The 21,446-nt window shown below is 33.8% G+C and overlaps 1 protein-coding gene across 1 annotated transcript in view; it reads right to left on the reverse strand.

Moving 5' to 3' along the window:
• Positions 1 to 21,446, reverse strand: part of LOC126848719 (peroxidasin) — a 101,832-nt gene that overhangs the window by 54,953 nt on the left and 25,433 nt on the right. Inside the window, exons 2-5 of the mRNA XM_050589824.1 lie at positions 21,282 to 21,414; positions 17,579 to 17,652; positions 16,791 to 16,940; positions 6,211 to 6,424 (exon numbers count right to left, since the gene is read on the reverse strand). Coding sequence (XP_050445781.1) covers positions 6,211 to 6,424; positions 16,791 to 16,940; positions 17,579 to 17,652; positions 21,282 to 21,360 — 517 coding nt within the window. The 5' untranslated portion in view covers positions 21,361 to 21,414. The remainder of the gene's footprint in view (positions 1 to 6,210; positions 6,425 to 16,790; positions 16,941 to 17,578; positions 17,653 to 21,281; positions 21,415 to 21,446) is intronic.

The following is a 21,446-nucleotide window of genomic DNA, read 5'->3' on the forward strand; positions in this document are numbered from 1 at the left end:
GACAATGCGAAATGAACGATTAAATTAACAAATTTTTTTTTTTTCAGAGAAGAGAAAATTCAAAAGATTCTTTTCCGCCGAAAATAAATACGCAGATCGAGCGCCAAGCACGTGATATATGTGCGTGTGCAAACTTTATTTTTATCTATCGGACACACGTCCGTTTCATCCAAGGTTTTATGTTGCGACACTTTAATAGCATTACTTATAAAAAAAAATATATATATATATATATACGCAAGGAACTATAAAAGCGGGAAATTTTTACGCACAGAAATCCAGCATGAAATGCTCGTCAACCGAAAAGGTACTCTGATAAAATTACGACAGCACAAAAACTTCTCGAACTCGTCAGGACCGCCATCGCGTCACGTTCTTTCCAATGTTCTCGCATTGCTGTTTCTTCCGGAACGCTGATGCACCTATAACCGTCCCGCGGAGAATTTACAGCGCAGTCGAACAAAATTTCTACGGAAAATCGCAAGCTCGCGTGCTTAGCTGCAACGTTTGCCATTTTAACGGACGTTCGAGTTAATAATGCCGCTTGATGCGAGCACCTTTCGCGCTGTACGATTCGGTAAGAAACCCTAACATCGAATACGATAAGAGACAGAGAACGATAACAACCATTAGCGAAGATAAAGCGTTACGCGTCGCGGTAGTATTTAAAGCATTCGAAATTATCGGTGTAAGAAACGCGATTAGAATCATTAGAGAACGCTATTTATTTCATTCGAATTTCGCGAAAATCGTACGTCAAATGCTTAAAGCATTTTGATTTTGTTTCGCGATCGATCGATGATGAAAATTCATTCCATCCGACAATGCATGGAGCTACTCGTTTTACGTACAGCATTACGAAGCATAATCTAATGCGACGTTATGAGAGAAGGGGTAAGAAAAACGTCTCTGCTTGATGCGAAGGAGAATCTCATTGTTTCGTCAAGATAATGTCCTCTTCTTTTCCCTTCCAACGCCAGGAGAGATTCGCGCCAGGAATTTGTCGATGTAATTTCGCGCCAACGACACGTTGGAATTTGCGTTCTTTTGTCGTCGGCAATATTGCTATATGACAGAGTATAAACGCAGTCAAGCTATTTCCCAGCGATAAGAGCACTGAGATGGTGTGATTGCGCTGCATGATCGATCACATTCGCCGTTCAAACTTCACACGCGAATAACGTATACGATACTAAAATCGATATTTTACAATATTTCTTTAATATATATCTTTCTGCATTCTATTCACCACTCATTTAGGAGCTTTAATGTAGTTTTAACAGCGCTCAAACTTGCTACGTCAGTTTTAAACATTCATTACAGACTTACAAAATAATTCTCATTCGAAATTCGTATTGTACATTAAGAGAAGCATGATGAAATATCAAACTTACTTCCCAACTGAAGTGCAATCAGCTCTCCAATCTGATAAGAATTATAATATTTTGGATATACTTTCGAACAATGAGAACGCGGGAAAAACGGAGAAAGGAATCTCGGGCGCACAAAGAGAACAATCGACTGTTGAGGAAGTAAACTTTTCCTTATAAATAAGCGTGAGGGGTTGCCTACGGATTGGTTGCCACTGTATAATAAGACTTTGCAGCGTTCGGTATTGGCAAGTCCTGATTTATTCCGACCAACTGAGCCGGGAGCATCGAAAGAAGAGGAAAGAAAAGCACGAAAGGCGAGACCGTAGTCGAGAGTACACATTACCTTCTCTTTCCCTTCGCGCGGGATTGCATAAGATGCCGTTAAAATTTCTATATTCCCCGGATCTCGGTCTTATAATTGAACAAAACGGTTTGTTTGCGGGTGTAATCGTCCTCTCGTAGGCAGACCAAGAGATCTTCTCTCTCTCTCTTCTGAAAAATCCTGTCATACATCGAGCATCGAAAGTTTATCGATTTTTCGATAAAATCGATAAAAAAAACTTCATCTGAGAATCACTTAAATATTCTCCTCTCGGCGATCTTGATGTAAGAGGCATACATCGTCATAATCGCATCCTCAAGTGAAGATTTCGACATTTCTAAGCCACCGGGTGCGAAAATGTATCCCCCTTCTTGAATATTAACTGAATATGAAATCGCGTTTTTCCCGAAGAAAATATAGGATACTCGGCGCAGCTTTTTCGACGATTGATTAGATAATAGCACCAAAAAGAAAGAGGAAAGGAGGAATACCTTGAAAGCTTCTTTTTCCTTTTAAAAGCATTTTATTTTAAACGGGACGCATCCGATCATTCTGTACATCCGTTATTTGGAACGACGATGAGAAAAAATTCGTCTTCGCGCCAATCCCGCGTTCTTTTTGTATAAGACCGACATCAATCGACGGTCCATTATGGAAACCCGATTAGAATGTGGCTCATAAAATTCACGATGTTAGAGCTCGAATATGGACCGGCGCGGCGGTGGTGAAACGAGAGATCGCGGCGCTGGCACAAGCAGTTTACACTCTCGAAAAAGCCGCCGTCGCGCGCGGAATTTAAGTTCCTAACTATTTGAACGGTTGCCAGCAATAAAGCCCCCGAGGCAGTTGCCGCTGACCAGAAATTATTTCTTAAGTTTTGCAATGTGCAACTTTATTTCTGCGGCAAACGGTTCACTCTCGCCGATGCTTAACGACGTTCAAAGTCTATAACAATGAACAACGTTGTCGTTTTGCCATTCGCGCACGATAATATAAACAGCTGATGGAAAAAACGATAGCCTCTTGATTAATGGAAGGATAAGAACGAAAGAAACGTAAAGTCATGATAATAAATGATGTAGCACTGTCTATCGCAACTTTTACAGATCATTATTGAAATCTTTAATGCGCGATAAAGGCAAAACGGTGAGTAATGGCGAATAGACGATGCGAGAAAAAATTGAGAAAATAAGGTAAAACTTAGGAATTCTCGACGCTAACGAATGCATCGACATATTCTCAAAGGAAATCAGTATTCGCAGTTTTTTTTCCCTTTGCCAAAGAATACAATAATAAAGTTCAAGCAGATCCATGATGTGTGTGCTATACGTAGTAATTTAAAACAAATATCGCAAAATTTGATAAAGCGCAAATAATAGAAGAAAAATTAAATACTAAGGCTTAAATATATATTTTAAATATATATTACATATATTATATATATATATATGTCGTAGATTATACAATCCATCGTTTTATAAAACGTCTAGGCATTTTATAAAGTGCGGTCACATTTTCAATTCATGGTTAAAAATAAAATATTTTACAACCTACAAAGATTAAGAATTTTAGTCGTTTAAAAACGCTAGCAAACAACATATTATCACACGCAATGATTATTTAAAATTCTGGCTGGTCCATTTTATCAACAGCGCGTTTTTATCAATCTTATTTTATGTTATTTTTCATAAAATAGTCATAATAAATATCCTTTTTTTATTTTTTCATGCTTTTTTATTTTTTTTTTTTTTTTCAAATATTATTTCAAGAATTTTCTATTTACGTTATTTTTATAAAACTTTAATTGTAATAAATAGTATGTGTATGTATAAATACAATAAGTATTAATAAATGCAATAAAGTGTTGATACAAGCTTTTTCTCATTTAGACATACATTAATTACTTATTAATATTATAACATAATTTGCTATTAATTTTTTATAAATGACTGTTCTAAGAGAGCTCATAAAATGAGTGAAATGAGCCAGTCAGAATCTAAAACGATGTACAAATCATTCCGTTTGGCAACGTGGCGGATCACTTATTAGTTTATAAAATTCTTAACCAGATTGTAAAATATTTCATTTACAACTGTGATTTAAGAATGTGGCCGCATTTTATAAAATGCCTAGATGTTTTATAAAACGACGGATTATGTAATTTGGCTACGACATTATACACTGGATGCGCACAACCAAATTCCTTAGAAAATTATATTAGCAAAGAGGACCAAAATATGTATCACGGTCAAGCTGTTCCAGCGAATCGTATATATGTCACGCCTCGAAATACTTAATGTATAAGAAAGCTCTCTTTACCATAGTTGTATCGACATTCAGCTTCGAAGGATTATATGGAAAAATGATACGCTCGAACAGACTTTATAAGTTAAAACGAAAGTCGAGTGATATGTAGAGGAATAATATACCGCGATCGTTCGTTCTACCATTTGGATCCACGAAATATTCCGTTTATTTCACAGAACACGGAATTTATCCCGACCCTGTACCTCTCTCTGGTATTTCGGTCAGATATTTCATAACCCTCTATTGCAGCTATGGTGACTGAAAAATATTTCGATATCTGCATACTTATTGATTTTATTTCTTGCACCACTTTCCTCCCTCTTTCTCATCTTCTCATTTATTCTCTTTCATTCTTCGCTATATCATTTTCGTTATATATATTTAGCATCCTTATATCGTTGTGTTTTTTTCCCATGTAATGCAGCTTAACAAGTTTGAATGTCCGTACCCGAGTCAAATCGAGATTATGTGAATAAACTTATACAAAAGTTGCATGAAAATAATATATAGGTTTTAGATTATGTTTTAAAAGTACAAAACTTCAAGCTGTGTTATATCTCGATACATCTTATATCCAAGTAGATATATTTTTGCATATGTCAATAACTACATCCATCGTACAGATATAAATAAGTTTAAATAACTTTGAAAAAATGTGAGAAAACAAAAGTTAAGAAAGTACCGTCTCCGTATCGACCAATAAGATTGCGAGACTTAACTATTTTCTCTCGACGAGAAAGATCGTATCCTCGAAACGATGTTTTCTACCAGCACTTTTGAAGCGCTCGTCATCGTAAGTTTATACTTCGTGAAATACGTCACTTGTGCTCGTGGCACCGTGATTAATTCACAGTTATCCTATGCGCATAATTATAATCGCTCGCGTTCAAATATATAAATTCTGAAACTGCAAATGTTCCAAGTTCTCTTTTCAACGCGCCCCGGTCTCATTAATCTCGAACGGAACGGAACTATTTGCCCAACTACTCGCTCAACACCAAGCTAGGGACTGGCCTATAGAGATATACCGTCAAACGTCCTAGATGAAAGCTGAATTTGATCTTCAAAGTGTCCATCAGTCTTACGTCTGTCATTAATCAAATATAACTGACAACTGCGATATTGCCGGCTATCAATCAATCATTAGTAGCTGGCTAGGTCAGTCGCAAATTAACCGTTAACGCATGCCAATTATGCATCGATGATAGATGCTAATGCGATTACTCTGCGTTAGAACACGATACATCCATTAAAGCTAAATATTTTTATTCACTACGATTAAAGGAATTTAATCGAGAACGATGTTATCGTGATGATATTATAATTTTATATCTTTCTCTGTTCCATTTTATTCATAAAATGAAATCGTGCGACTCATATGTCAGAGACTGGCCATATATTGTTAACAATGAGAGAGAAATAGAGAGAGACACATGAATAAGAAGAGAAAGAGAGAGAGAGAGAGATAGGGGAATAAGAGATGGGACTGCAATTAAGTGGCACGGAACGTGGGCGTCACGAGAACATCGTTACAGCATCGAGATCACCATTATGCCGCGAAGAGGACGATCCTAACAACGTGGTGGCCATCCGTGATTTATGGTCCAGCGAAAATGCGCCGCGAGACGCATGGATTATACATATATATATATTGTATATATGTATCTACGAGAGAAGTTTTCGAAAGTACTTTACAAGAGTAGATTAAGAGAATAATGCATGTGGCTTTTGTAATTTCCGTCATTAACGAAATTAGCCTCATTCGCGTTAATACGACTACAAACTTCCGCGATATAGCCCGAAACAAGCCACACCATGTGATTACATCAAGACCAGGAAGCGCTTCAAATTGATTATACAGGGTGCTCTAAGTTTTTCGATCGCAAATCGTTTGATCATTTTAAAACTGGTTCTTCTTTAGAAAAAAAAAATTGTTCGACATTCGGTAGTTTAAGTAGTTTTCTGATTCAAGCAAAATCCGCTCGATATAAGCATTCTTCTCGTTGATCATTAATATCCGTGGTTTTCGATAATGGTAACGATTCCGAGACACCCTATGCAAACGTCATTGATTTACGAGCCGCAATGCGGTCGTCAGATCAAAGTGCATATCGTTGGTAGTGGGAAATAGCAGCTCTCTTGATTGCTTCGAGGTTGCCAAGTCCCGTACGGTCAAATGAACATACGCGCAATGACGAGCTCACTTACCTGACACTGCTAGATGGACAGTTCTGATTAATGGTGGATGAGCGCTGACTTGACACTCGTAAAGACCGGCATCGCGTTCTGTAGCAGAGCGCAAGAGTAATCGCCAATCATTAGGCTTCTCAAAAGCCAGGGAGAATCTGGAATCGCTCGCGTATGTGTCGAGACCGATGGTGAGTAAATGGAGCTCCTCTCCTCGTCTACGCACCCAAGATACCTGTAATAAGAAGACAACAATGTCTGTGAGATCCCGTCGTCATAATCATCGCAGATTATTTTTCAAATTTTTATGAATGTCATAATTTTTAATCATATTTTAATTATAATTTATATATTTATATATTTATTTTTAATTATAATTCTTAATTAGAAAAAAGTAGAAAGAAATGCGTATATTTCTCGCTCGTTAATCACCTGCTGATAATCTCTATAAAATTATTAGCTCCGAGAATTCTCTGAAAAGTCGTTATTCGTCCTAAGACTTTACCACACAAGCGAGTGCGCAGACAGGGCACATTTATATGCGGTCGAGTTCTGAGTGGATGTGCACGAATAATCTTGTTCCTTTCGCGAAAGCGCCAAGAACACTTTGCATAAATCATGTTCATCGAAGCTAATGGAACAGCGTGCCATAAAAATACGATCGTATTACCCGTAAATCACGTTAAGTTATACCGTTAACGGCTGTTATCTGACGCAAATATATGTCCGCATTTTAAAATCGATTGTATCGTTCCCATTTTCTGCGGAACGCAAATGGAACCTTTGCGCGTAAACAAAAAAGTTCTGACAGCTACGACAAATTTAGCCAAGGAGATAAACTCGCAGAATATTTTCAGCATTAATTTCTTTCGTTTTGTCATATTGAGACAGAGAGAACGGAAATCGATATATCAGTTTTTTCCGCAAAAAAAAAATAGCCGCGTCTTTGCAATTATAATTTAAAGCTTTACCCGATTTATTCGTAACGCGTCCTCGAAACGTACCACGCACCAGTATCTACAAATTTTAATTAATACGGAATATGAGAGATAATTGCATTCGCAGTGCATCATGTGCAAATTACGTATTACGTCTTTCGCGAATAGCAACAAATTGAGATCAGTTGCGATACCGTGAAACTTCTCTTCCGATAATGTGTTGAAATAATTTATTCCGATACTTATGATCCGGCAGACAAAAGTTTAATAACGGCGAAGTTAAAGAATCGTCAAGCATCGCGCGTTGCAGAAATTGCCGAACCGTCTCTCTCTCTCTCTCTCTTTCTCCGGAAGTGTATCCTCAAAATAGCAAACGGAGCGAGAACGGAAGGAATAATCATTTGTCATTATTATAAAGGACTCAACAGTGAATAATTACATCTTAGTGAGTTTGTGTCTAAGTCGTCTGCGCAACATTCAACTTGATTTCCATGTGACGCTCCGCAAGCATATCATTTACAACAGAGTATGTTAAATTACACGTTATTATTTAAATACTGTAAAGCTTCTGTCTCTCTCTCTCTCTCTCTCTCTCTCTCTCTCTCTCTCTCTCTTTCCCTCTCTCACCTATCCTGCATAATTTTCCAAAATTATTTATATAAATTAAATACCTCGACGTCACGCGGATATACCTAATACCTAACATTCGCGTTCATAATTAGCATAGTTACGTATCGTTTCGCATGTTAAGTGTAATAAGCGTGTTTACCCGACGTAAAATATGCGGTAAAGTTATGCCGCGAACGGCCATCCGCTGGTCATCGGAGCGGAGCCACCGCATGAGGTGAAAGGTTACCAAAGTTTCGATTTTGCATTTATGCGTGCAGAAGACCGCGTTTCCTCTGCCATCCGCGAAAGCGGGACAGGCCGCGCTAGCGCATTTATCACATGCAAATTGAGCCGCAAACCAAACGTCAAAGCAGCACGTGAGTCTGTTCGCGTTCACGACAAGTATACAGCCGCATTATTTCAGAAACCTCTCGCTGTACGCGGCCATCGGCCAATTTGTTTGCGATAACTGCATCGTCGATATTCGATTACATTGAAATTAATTGCGAGCTAAGATTATCACAATCGTCGTGTCTGTTTCAAATATATTTGATTTAACTCGTGGCAAATATTTTACTGGATTGACTTTACTTTTCGAATTAAGTTCTCTTAGGATTAAATTATATATTAAAGTATATATAATGTATGCGTAGTAAATATTATCACTTTATATAATATTTTAGATAACTTATTATAGATAATGTAAATAAATTTTCAATACTTAACTAAAATGTTATGATATCATTCTGATATATATATATATATATATATATAGTTTGATGATGCAGGATGGATTATTCATAAAGTATTTGAGAGTTATATGGTTATGGGTACGTTTATTCGCGCATGCGAGAGCATGTGGACATTCGTCAAATTAACGATTCATACATTCAATATTTCGGTTGCTGATCAATACGTGGCGATACACTGTTTGTTTATTTACTTCATTTTGAGCAAACATTTATCCCGGATATACCACACACGGGCGACTTCCTCTTTTATATTCCATCAATCATGCGTTCGCATTTTACGTTCGGAAGTATATCAAAGAATGTAATGGAAATGTTCATTCGTCAATTAATTCCCATTTAAGTTAAGCGCAAAACCATTCAATATAAACTCGCGAAAATACATGCTATATTTACGCAACACATTAATCGTTTCGAAAATGTTACACATTTCCTATTATGTCTTTTAGTAAACAACTATTCAACATTGATACTGAATTTCTAAATGTTTTTCATATTTAAAATTCGATATTTCTGAATATTATTTGATGCAACAATTACGTGGGCAAATCAAATATAAACCGAACTTTTTTCAAAACATTTTATTTGATCAAAATATTTTTATCGCACACACAAGTCATTTTTCTATATGGAAACATAGTTTCCATTAAAATCTAAACATATTTGTCACCGGATTGGCAGTTTTTTATTTGCATTTTTTTATTTGCACATCATAAAAAATAGGGGACGTATCTGAAATCAGTTGCGCAAAGCAAATTTTTTCCAAAAAATTCTTTATTTAATCAAAATATTTCCAATACACATCTAAGTCAGTTTTCTACATAGTTTCCACTAATATTTAAGCATTTTTGCCACTAAAGTTTTTTATTTTCGTATTATAAAAAGTAGTGAGACGGAAAAATTCGTGCACAATCGGCTCTAGACACGTCCCACTACTTTTTATTTGCGACACGCAAATAAAAAAAAAAACTTCCTATACGGTGACAAAAATGCTTAGATAGTAGTGGAAACTATATAAAAAAATGACTTGAATGTGCGCTAAAAATATTTTGATCGAATGAAATGTTTTGGAAAAAATCTGATTTCTATTATATTTGACTTGCCCACGTATTTTGCTATTAACAAAAGCAAAAATTTCTTAAAATATTCCTGTTTAAAGTTAAGATCTGTATTTCGTCACCTCGATGTGTCAGATCTAAAGAATTTTCAATTTTATAAACATTTTTAATAATATTATATCTCTAAACTTTGTTGATATTAATAATATTAAATAATATTATAATAGTAAAATAGTACTGAAATACTTAAAGTTTCAGAATTCGTTAACCTCTCTAGTTAAGTGCGAAACCTCTTAAATCAAAACGCGCTCGAGTTACGCGGTTACAACTTTAACCGTAGAGATCTCGTTTCCAGCAACCGTGATCTCTGACGCTTGTCGAAATCCGTAAAGTCAGTTCTAACAGGAATTCGGACCGCCGAGTACAAAGGTAAGAAAATTGGATTCGCCGGTCCATCGATAGAACGACGAGAGATAACCGCAATCGAACTCCATGTCATCGACAATTGTGTGCGAAACTTGAAAAAATGATGTCGTATCGGCCGCGCAAACTCGCGCGTATCTTGAAAACGACGAGGGGAGATAATTTTATTGTCCATGTTGGAAAAGCGTCATCGAAGAGGAGTCACGTTTGCAAAACTTTAATTAGTGTTTTGAACCTCTTATTGACGAGCTGTGCGGCAGAACTTTGCTCATGGACGAAGGAAGCTGCTAAGGCTCATCAGATCCGCGATGACGCAAGGGTGAACTAAATACAAGATAATAGACAAGGCGAACGCGAATCGGAAGATAAAGAATAATTAATTAAAAATAATTTAGACGCAAAATGCAAAATAATAGAAAACTTTCTTCAAGGAAAACAAAATATATCTCATAGGAAAAAGCTCTGAAATGCCAACGAGTAATTGCTGGCGTAATTATACTGCTTTTACTGAACTCACAAAAAGATTTTCCTCGAGATCTTGTATTACGTATAATGATGAAGCAGTTGTTCAGATAGTTAATTAAAATATAGCAATACGAAAAACATGATATACAGGGTGCTAAATGTCACACGTAACCAGCCAAATATCTCGATAACTAAATAAAAAATCGAGGCCCAGGCCTTTTTTTAAATTATATTGTTTCGAAGACAAATTTTGATAAAAAGAAAATTTGACTTTGGATGGATGCGTAAAAAAAAACGGATCTCGATATTTCATTTAATTATTAAGATATTTGGCTCGTTACGTTTGAAATTTGGCACTCTGTATGTAATAAGCCACACACTTAGTATAAACTTTATGTGTAATTAAATATATTTTATATATTTTATATATTTATATATTTATGTACAAGGATAAGATATATATATTCAAGATTTTTGTCACAGATTTTCTATCCTCTTTTCCCATCTTGTTCTTTCATAATTTTCACGTTATGGTAGACTATAACAATCTCGTACACAAGCGCACAGCTGCGGCATTTATAATACAAAGGCACACATTCTCTTAACCACATGCGTATCGGCACATATGCAGCTGCAGATACGTGCACAGTCTTGAACCATGAGCTATAGCTCAAGACTCGCGCGGATGTAGATCGTGATATACTAGCTCATAACGCTTAATAATTCAATTCTCTCTGCGAATCGAATTACGTCGATAATATGATGACTGCATTTAACAGAGAAGCGTAGTAATAAAAATGAATGGATATTTGACGAACATCGAGACATCATCTATTCGAGAGTTTATATATATATATATATATATATATATATATATATATATATATAAAGTTATATATTTACATAATAATAAAAAAACTTTAATAATGAAAAGATAAATATAGCGCGACGAAATAAAAATATGATAAAGTTTAATTGAATAATTGAAGTAAAATGTAAAAAATATAAGATTCGATTTCGTTCGTTAATTATTATTGCAGATTTAAATGTTAATTTCAATTAACTCGGTTAGATTGAAAATTGAAAATAAAAAAAAAAAAAAGCGTAAAACGTATTTTAATCCCAGGCGCAATTTCGGTTTCGAAACATTAATTTCAATGGCTTTGTTTTTTTATAAAATATAACATTCCCAATAATTATAAGCATGCATTTGTGTGTATTAATTAAACGTAAATATTTTAACATATACAATTACATGTTATATGAATTGATATATTAGAATTTCATATTTCTAATTTGTGTATCTGTTCAGAAAGCATTTATTTTGCTTCCAATTATTTTAAGGCAAGTATCTCTCTCTCTCTCTCTCTCTCTCTCTCTCGATTAAACTTAAAAAAGCAATATTACTGCGAGTCACAATATGGTACTAAAAAGACGATCTAGCATGCGATTCCCTTTGGAACTGATGCAACGAATCAGTACGGGTGGACAATTGAGAAGCACTTACATCTCTATTCCATTTACATAGTAATCCTATGCAATTTCTATCGAATAACGCACGAAAAAGAAATGGAACATACGAAACCCAAGAGAGTTAGCTTTTAATCGTAAAGTAAGAATTTTATTTTAATTAATTAAATTCGCTCCCACACCATCTGATTTATTAATTTCAAAAAGATAACATGTATCGAAATCAAAATCTTAACAAAAAATTTAAGAAAATTAATTATTTGACATGCAACATTATATCTTTTGGAAGTGCACATTATTCTATAATTCTGCAAATAAATTTTTGTCTTATGTCTTGACTCGTTAAATCTACCGCGCTATATACATTATAGTTAATATATACTCAAAATGACACGTGTATAATTTAATATTATATTAATTGTAAGTAAAATGTGTATAAAGAGTTGTAAACAATTGTCACATGAAAAATATACGTCAAATTCGCCGGTTGAAAGAGCGTGATATATTATTTGTACATATACGTGACTTTAAATAAACATATTCCTTACATGTATATTGAATACGATGTTTTCTTCGATTTTTCTCGATCTATGACTGCTCATATTTGTTTTAAGCAATACATTAATTTAATATTACATATCACGTAAAGGAAGTTTCGGCTCGCCTATAATTAATATATTCTTTTTAGTAGCTATCTTTCTGTCGAGCTAATTATAAACTTGAGTATGACACGAAACGAGAATGCTGTTAAAAGTTCGGTCAACGCACGCGTTATATGCGCAGAAAGTCGCGAAAATGGGAAGAAGTTCGAAACGAGACAATTCAAAGTACCGAAGTTCTGCTTATAGGAACCGCAGCTATTTGCATCGCGCTAAAAAAGTTCAAATTATAATCTTTTATTTTACTTTGCGATTCTCACACTTAATAATCTTTTCATTAACAACTAATAAAACGTTATTAAAGTCATATTATATGCTAGTAGATTATGAAGTATCATGAATTATGAAAAATAACAATTTTTTGAAAATATCTTTTGTGTTTTATTCAGGAGTTCATTGACCAATTTACGTCATGACCGATATTTTTAATATCTTCGTCGTAGAAAATTTTCCGTCTTAATACAAGCTAATTATTCTTGATGAGAATTATTTTAGTTTATATTATAGTTCATTGACCAATTTAAATATAAGTTTTTCTCTTGATTAAATATATATGCGAATTCGAAACTTTAAGATTAGAGTCAAATAGTGGTAGTTTGAAGAAACTATATACATAATATGTCGATAAAATATGCAAGCTGAGATATTTTACATAAATTGATTATTTCATCAGCCGACGGATGGGAGCTTACGGAGACATGGGCTGTCTTTAAGTAGTTTTAGTCAATCATTCTTCGTACACGCCCGACACTAGGCGACTGGGAATAAACAGCTGGAACAGCAAATTCATGGATCTTTCATTAGAGAGTAGCGACCGTCTTATTAACATTATTGATCGAGAAGAAATGTCTTTGTTACTCTTAATGAAGTCACTGTTCCAATATTTTCGACAGCAAACAAAATAAAATAAACAATGTTCCGTTATCATACGGAAAAACGCTTCATTTATCTGATATATATATGTGTATATATGTATGTATATATACTATAATAAATTATAAATATAAAATATTTTTAAACTCTCATCTTGTATATATAATATTATTTATAACAATTTATATACTATTATATATAACACAATTTATATTATTTAAGATTTGTAACATTAAATACAAACTAAAATAATTCCTCATAAATATCAGAAATAATTAGCTTTTATTAAGACGGAAAATTTCCTATGACGAAAATACCGAAAATATCGGTCATGACGAAAATTCCTTCTAAGGCATGCTCTTGAGAATATTTAGCATGTTTGAGATAAAAAAAGTACATTAAATTTTTCTATCAATGAAACACATGTGCTTATAAAAATTTAATATATTTGTTTGCACGATGTAATGTGGCATAATTTCACAATCTTAATTTCGTAATAACGTGTAAGATCGACATTTTTACATATTATTCAACTTATTTTATATGTTTTCAATAAAGTGAGAAAAAAAATCACAAATCAATTAAATGGAATTCAAAAATTCGCAATGATACAGGTAAATGCATACCATTCTCATCCCACTATATGAAACAACTTGTTTCACCCCACCCATCGCACTCCCACTTAGAAAGATTGAATTTCAAGCACTCGCAAAGCCCAACGAGCGAGATATTCCACTACACTGTTTGTGAATGTTTCCTATGTGACTCGAGCTTTGCTCGAGAGATTGGTAAGTTCAGCAACGATTTATAGATCACGATACATCGTAAATGTAACGGTGCACTTACGCCATTCTTTTTTTATGATAAACGATCGTATCGACAAACGTGCATTTCCCATATAAAGTAGTTTGTACTTGGAATAGATGGATGTGTGATAAATGTTTTCATCGCGTGCGTTAATGTGAATTCTAATAAATATATTACTTAAAAAAAAAAGTGGAACTTTACGAAGATAAATAACAATTTTAAAAAGTAGAATAAAAAATTTATCAATATGATTTACATAATGATTACGATAAATATTTTTTTGCAAGGCCAAAGCGAAATTATCTGTCACATTTTGTCAATATTGATATTTGCTGACAGTTAAGTGCTACTTGTCTTAAGAACTCAGCAATATCAAGTTTGAAACTGTTTCAAAGATCCAGAACTACTAGTTTCTGCTGAACGCTCTCGTTACGTTTATATGTCAGGGATTAGATAGCTTTAAATTCGATAGATTTATATACCGATCAGAAATAATACAATGCGAAGAAACATTACGCAAATATGTTTGCCTCCTGGAATTAATAAACCGCAAACCTTCGAGTAAAAATTTGAAAATGATTTGTAGGTAGTATTACACTGAAAGTACTACATTCATCTTCGTAATAGTATTATTTGTATAAATCATTATACTTTTTATAAACAATGTTATTATAAATGGCAAAAGAAAGAGAGAAGAAAGAGAGAGAGAATCTCTAAATGAAATATAGCTATAAATATATTATTTCGATATTTTTTCGCGTTTTAAAATCTAAAACTTTAATTTATATACAGATAACTCTTGTATGAAAAAGAAAGAGAAAGAGAGAGAGAGAGAGAGAGAGAGAGAGAGAGAGAGAGAGCAGGAGAGAGCAATAGTCGCTTTAAATCAAAACTACTTAAAATCAAAACTATTCGTTTTCGTGCTTTGAATTTTTTGCTTTAGATATATCTTACCCACTATTTTCGGATTGAGAGCGCGGAGAGTAATACATACATGAATCGCTGAATCGAATAATTCAAGTAATGGCAAGACGTGATATATCGACCATTTAATAATAGTAGATATATTTCGTGAGATTTGTGTCGTATGTTTTACGTGATTTATTCGATTGAAATCTATCGCGCGAGTAGTAAGCAACGTATATTAAAGCGACGATGTATTTTCAGGTACTAAATTGCGCGGAGCTTTAATTTTAATTCGCGTATTTATTCATACCATATAATATAATATAATATAATCGTCCTAAAAGGAAGGTATATATTATTTGTTAAAATCTTCGAGGCGAGTGGCGCGTGAATTTAGTCACGTAATTTTCAGATATTTAGCGGATCGTAACGCTTGTGCAATCGTAGTTTCCGCGTAGTTTCCACATCGCTCTTCCATCGCAATATAATAAGATTTGCGCGCTACGATCAATATGGGAGTGCCGTGCAAAGTACCACGCAACCATCGTATTCTGCTAATTAGTATGCGCGAGAATGTAATTAACCATGTTTTCGTGAATGAATGTCGTATAAGTTTCATAAAGAAACAGCGAAAATAAATAACAGAGAAGGAGAAGCTTCGAGAAAATGCATCAAACGATAGTGGAGCAATTATCCGAGGTGTGAGCAATATATAATTTATTTAGTTCATTAGTTGTCAAATTAATTACTCTTTTAGCATCTCCGTGAAATATTTTATTAATATTAATATTAATTTTAATATTAATATTATATTATATTTCATAAAAACCAACTTTCTAATTTTATAGTCTATTCATATTCAATGATAATTTGATTATATATAAAATTTGAAACGAATTAAAATGATATAAGAGCTAATAATATAATAATATTAATTAAAATATCGAATTAAACGGAGTTTTTTTCATATATTGATATTTTAATCTTTTTTTAACGCGAGATATCCAATAATATAAAATATGCAATAACAATTTTTATTTTTGAAACAATGAAAAAATAACTGACTTCTCGTAGAAAACTTTGAATAAATACATACGAGATCTGCTTAGAAAATATGGAAGGTCGCGAAGATGTTATAACTGCCATCTGTATCATAGTGATAGAGCAGCACAGCCACAAAATTGGGAGGAAAATATCCCACCGCTATCCGCGGAATTTCCTTTGGGAGAATTAAGATGAGCTAAGTGCCGCATAGTAGCTGCACATGAGAAAGGAGATGGGAAAACCGACGAGATCTCTTCATAAAACAAAGTAGAGCACTTGAATTTTACAAGGCAACATCGCATACGTTGAAAATGTTATGTTTATTCGTTTATGTATATATATATTTGTACTCGTATGCTATTTATGAAATATATTATGCTCGTTTTGAAAAGATTTTAACAATATAATATTATTTTTCCGCATACATTATTAAGATTATAAAATAATATCATAAAGATTTATATACAAAAAGAATTTTAGAATATTAATCAGAAAAATTTATATTGATGTGCAATAAAAAGTGCATGAGATCGAATTTATAGGGAAAAATTCACGCATTATGTTGAATATTCTCGAAAGATAAAAACATATGTAACTTACCTTAAGAGTATTTTGTAAATTTTGTACCCTGCAGTGCATGTAGACTTCGGTACCAAGCTGTACGGTAATGTTGCTTTCGGGATCCTCGAAAAACGGCCTCGGTTCAGGAGTGCCGCCTGTTTCAGTCACGAAACTCTCCACCTCATATACCTACGATAAAAAATGCACTGAAATCTGCAACCGCACGCTTTCTACTATTTAACATGTTTGTAATATAATTAAGGAAACTACAGTTTGCTTTTAAAGCGACACAAACTCTGCGTAGTTATAACCACTACGTAGTTAATCCTAAATACACATAATGCTTCATGCAAAATTCAGTAAACGGTGAATACGAAATGTTCGAACATTCGTCGTACGAGCGTGTCGTGTATTTAACCTTTCAACGATTAATATATAAAAACAATTTAAATTGCAAATATTTTGATAACAGGAATAAATTTATTTGTATTAATAAATACTTTGTGGTGAGAATTATTTGAAAGATATAATATAAAGGGTATATTGAATATAAAAATTATATTAATATACTATTATATCCTACAGTTTATTTTTTGAATATAATTTCAACAATGTTATTAAAATCAATGCATTATATTCATATCTTATTAGAATATATATTCCAAAAATAAACTTATAAAATGTTTTAAAAAATAAGTGATATACATATACAATATAGGAAATAAAATGAGATTTTTTCCAAAGAGAATTTAAATATATACATTGAGCTAACTTAAACATACACACACACACACAACTCGGAAAGTCTGACAATAAAAGCGACTTACCTCTGTGAAAGGTGAACTAAGTTCATGCCAAATTGAGCGTGGTAAGTTTTCAAATCCTGGAAACGGCTTCGCACCTGCAACAAAATTTAGAAAAAGAAACTTTTTAATATTAATTTTTACAAATAGCAAAAAATATGTTTTATATAACAATAAAGTACCTCGGGATTAAAGACACATATTTTATCTTGGGATTCTATGATCAATTTATATAATCAAATTTTGCATATAATAGATATATAACTTAATACATGAAAAATTAATAAAATCTTTTCTCCTTGTTCCATATTCAATAGATCCAATATTTAAAAAAGAAATAAAATAAAAATCAAGGAAAGCTGCAAAGAAAAAAATCAATATTTCAGATATCCAATCGTAAACGGATGAAGCGAGATATCAAGTGTCAAAATTTTACATTTGTGAGTAATGAAAAAAAGTGTCTGACAAAAGTTTCTCGAGTTATTTTCGTTTAAAGTATTGTAGCTTCTTAAATTAAACCAAATTATAATTTTTTTTTATAGAACATTTCGATCTTTACTGATATACTGATATACTAATACTGATATACATGTTTTCAGGAGCAATTAAGTTTTTTGCCTGCCGGAATGATTCTTTGTAGGTATTTCTACCGTATACATTTTTCGCAGCATGAGCTAATAGAACCTTCCTTTGGCGCTAGTCTCTACGTTCTAAGAAAAACAGGCCATAGCACATTGAATGATCATGTTGAGTGAAAAATCCCCTGTATATCCATTAATTGCTTAGCGTTGACACACGATTACGCGTTTATTTCTCGCCGCGTCAGAAATGAATCAGAGCGAGACAATGTTGACTTTAATTATCGTGTTTACTAAATTATAATTTTTTCTTACAATCATGAGGTGAATACTTTTTTTTCTCATTAACAGAAATTTATGTTTTAGTAGAAAAACAAAACGATAAAGAAAAGACAGACTAACGGTAAGCAGAAAAAAAATCTCTTTGATATTTCTATCTACATTTCTTTTTCTTTTTCTCTTTTTCGCTCTGATATACGATTAATTATTGTCCTTACATTTTACACAGATACATTTTTTTGATCGAGGATAAAATCAAAAACTTAAAAACAATGAACACTTTCATTCCAAAACATAATCTTCAAAAGATTAGATTTACATTTGAAAAAATAATATAGTTTGTGCATGATATCGAAAAAGATTTCACTTTTCACCTTGATGCAACGCATGACGAAGTGAATCCTTTTACTTGCTGACACGTTGAATGGCCTTATCAGCGAGAAGCACACGCGACTATGTATATCTCCCTGAGATGGTACGCGCGAATATATTCCGCTTTGAAGCTGCGCAACCAATGGCAAATATCTCAATACGCGTTTCAGAAACATAAGAAGATTGTAATAAACTAAAAAAAAAAGATATTTATTTATAAAAAAATTAAACAAGGAATACCATTTTATTAAAGTATTTTATTTACATATAATGCGACACACACAAAATAAAATCGTACTCATCAAAATCTAAAATAAATCTACAACAACGCATATATGTTTTTTTCATTTAAATGCAAAAATGCGAAATAATTTTGATGCGCTAGAACGCATACGAAACCCTCTGTTTGTTTTTATTACATTGCACTGTATAAATATTTTCGTGAAAATTCAGACAGACGTATCTGACAAAAGTAAACGTCCCGTTACGAGATGCGTTGCAAACAATGGTCATATTACTGTGTATAGCAAAATAGAAATTATCTGTAATGCAAAAAAAAATAAAGAATTTGCGCAGAAAGAAACATCTATCCTGAAAGTTGAATATAAAAGACCAAAATTGCGCGTTAAAAATAAAAATTTATCAGAAATTAAGTTAAGATTTAATGATACAATGTGCAATATGATATGGCAAAGACAAAGTGACAATACGATAATGTTATACGTTACATTTCAATGCTATTCGATAAAATTTCCGCAGCCGCGTCATCTCCATTCTCGCTCGCGATCGAAGACACCAGGCGTCTTATAAGCATAGCTTTACATAGCTTGGCACAGTATGCGCGCAGATCGAACAGAAAGAGGTAATAAAGCCAGTTTCCCAGCGACGTCGTCGTTTTTTGAAACGATACCGGGAAAGCGTGCAATCTCGTCTCTTATAAAGCCCGCGCCGCTGGAAGAGACAAGCGAGAAGTGTAGAAAAATAAAGAAAACCGCGATAGAATTCGGGAAGACCACGCAAGGGAAAATGGCAATATCTCTCTCATTCAAACTCGACGATTCTCAGATGGTCCTGGCTGGTCTTCGCGATCGGTTGCTTCGCACGAAATCGGTTCGACAGACAGAGGGTCTTTCTACCGGGGTCCTTTCTCATTTCCACAAGGATCCGAGAAATCTCGACTATGTGAAAGATGCACTTTGAAATTATTTTCTCAGCTGATCGCCCTCACACGCGACGAACAGTCTTCCTTTCACCTTGCCTTGACGAATTGCCTAGCTTTCCCCGCTGTTTCTCCATCTTCGTTCCTCAAGGTCTCGACCTAACTATTTCTTGTAGAACGATGGGATAATCCTTGAGAGATATATCAGCTCCGGTAACTGCAGAAGGACCCTCTCCCCACGCTTACACCAATTTAACAAGTTGAATTCTCTCGCTGCAGAGAAACGCTCCGGAAAAGGAATGAGACGAACAGACTTCTAATATCCGCTAGAAAGACGAGGCACATAATCTCTATGGCAGAGATAAACTCTAGGGAGGATTTCGAAATACGCTTTGGATACTTTAGCAGACGCGATTTATGTCTTGACACAAAAAGTATAACGTGCGTATGAAAGAAATGTGAATGATTTCGCGTGAAAATTTATATAAATCTTGACAGAACAATGTTTACAATGTAAACAAAAAAAAAATTAAAATCAAATTATAATTAAATATAATTAAATATGCAAAGAGATTCGTCAAACAACGAGTTGGGAACTTTGACAAAATAAAATTGGCTCGGATATGTATTTTTGTATAATATGTACATTAAAAATAAGGACAAGCATTTTTCGACGAATTCTCTCAAGTTGCCTTATTGTAATATATTTTCGCGTTACAGAGACAGCAAGCACTCGCGCCCAGATCCAATACATTCCGGAAGTGCCCTATATTATTTCTGCCAAAGAAAAACAGACTTTCGTACCGTTCAGAAGTATCGTGACCAATTGCACGATTCTCGTCGTTCTTCTTTCCCTTCAATTTCAGCATTTCAACCAACCGTTGTAAAAGCCGCCTCGAATCTAAAAGTACGTCGGTTCGATCGCGGTTTGTCGTACGGTACGGCGTCAAATTTATGGAAGCCGTCCGTGCTCCGTGGATTTATGAGAATCCAATGCCTTAATTGGAAAATTATAGGACAATGTCTGGATATCGATCGTTCAGCTCTCGTGGCTCGTTATTCAGGGAAGATAATCTAATTTTCCCTTTTCCGCCAATTGCGCCTGAATATTTTTCACTTATAAAGAACTGGCTCTCCTCAAGTAAAAACAACGGTAAGAATATCGTACACATGCGTACATTAAAATCATTTTTTAATATTTCACGTTTTTAATCCTTAATTCTATTAGTTTTACGTTTTCTTTTTTTTCGGAACGCGCGGTTTAACGATTATTTATTCAATGATAAAAATGATTGCTGTTATCTCTCCTCTACGTTATAAATATTTTTCTATAACTTACCCAAAGTATTGGCGGTGCACAGAAAACGTATCTGGTGAACCAAAATGGAGGCCACCACGGCCGAAAGACAACTCAACATCGTAGTCAATCCTCAACTCATCTCTATTCTCAAAGTTGGTAAGCACTGGTACTACTGCAAACACAAGAAATAAAAATGTTTGCTTA

This window comes from Cataglyphis hispanica, chromosome 4 (assembly GCF_021464435.1).
Source record: "Cataglyphis hispanica isolate Lineage 1 chromosome 4, ULB_Chis1_1.0, whole genome shotgun sequence".
Taxonomy (NCBI): domain Eukaryota; kingdom Metazoa; phylum Arthropoda; class Insecta; order Hymenoptera; family Formicidae; genus Cataglyphis; species Cataglyphis hispanica.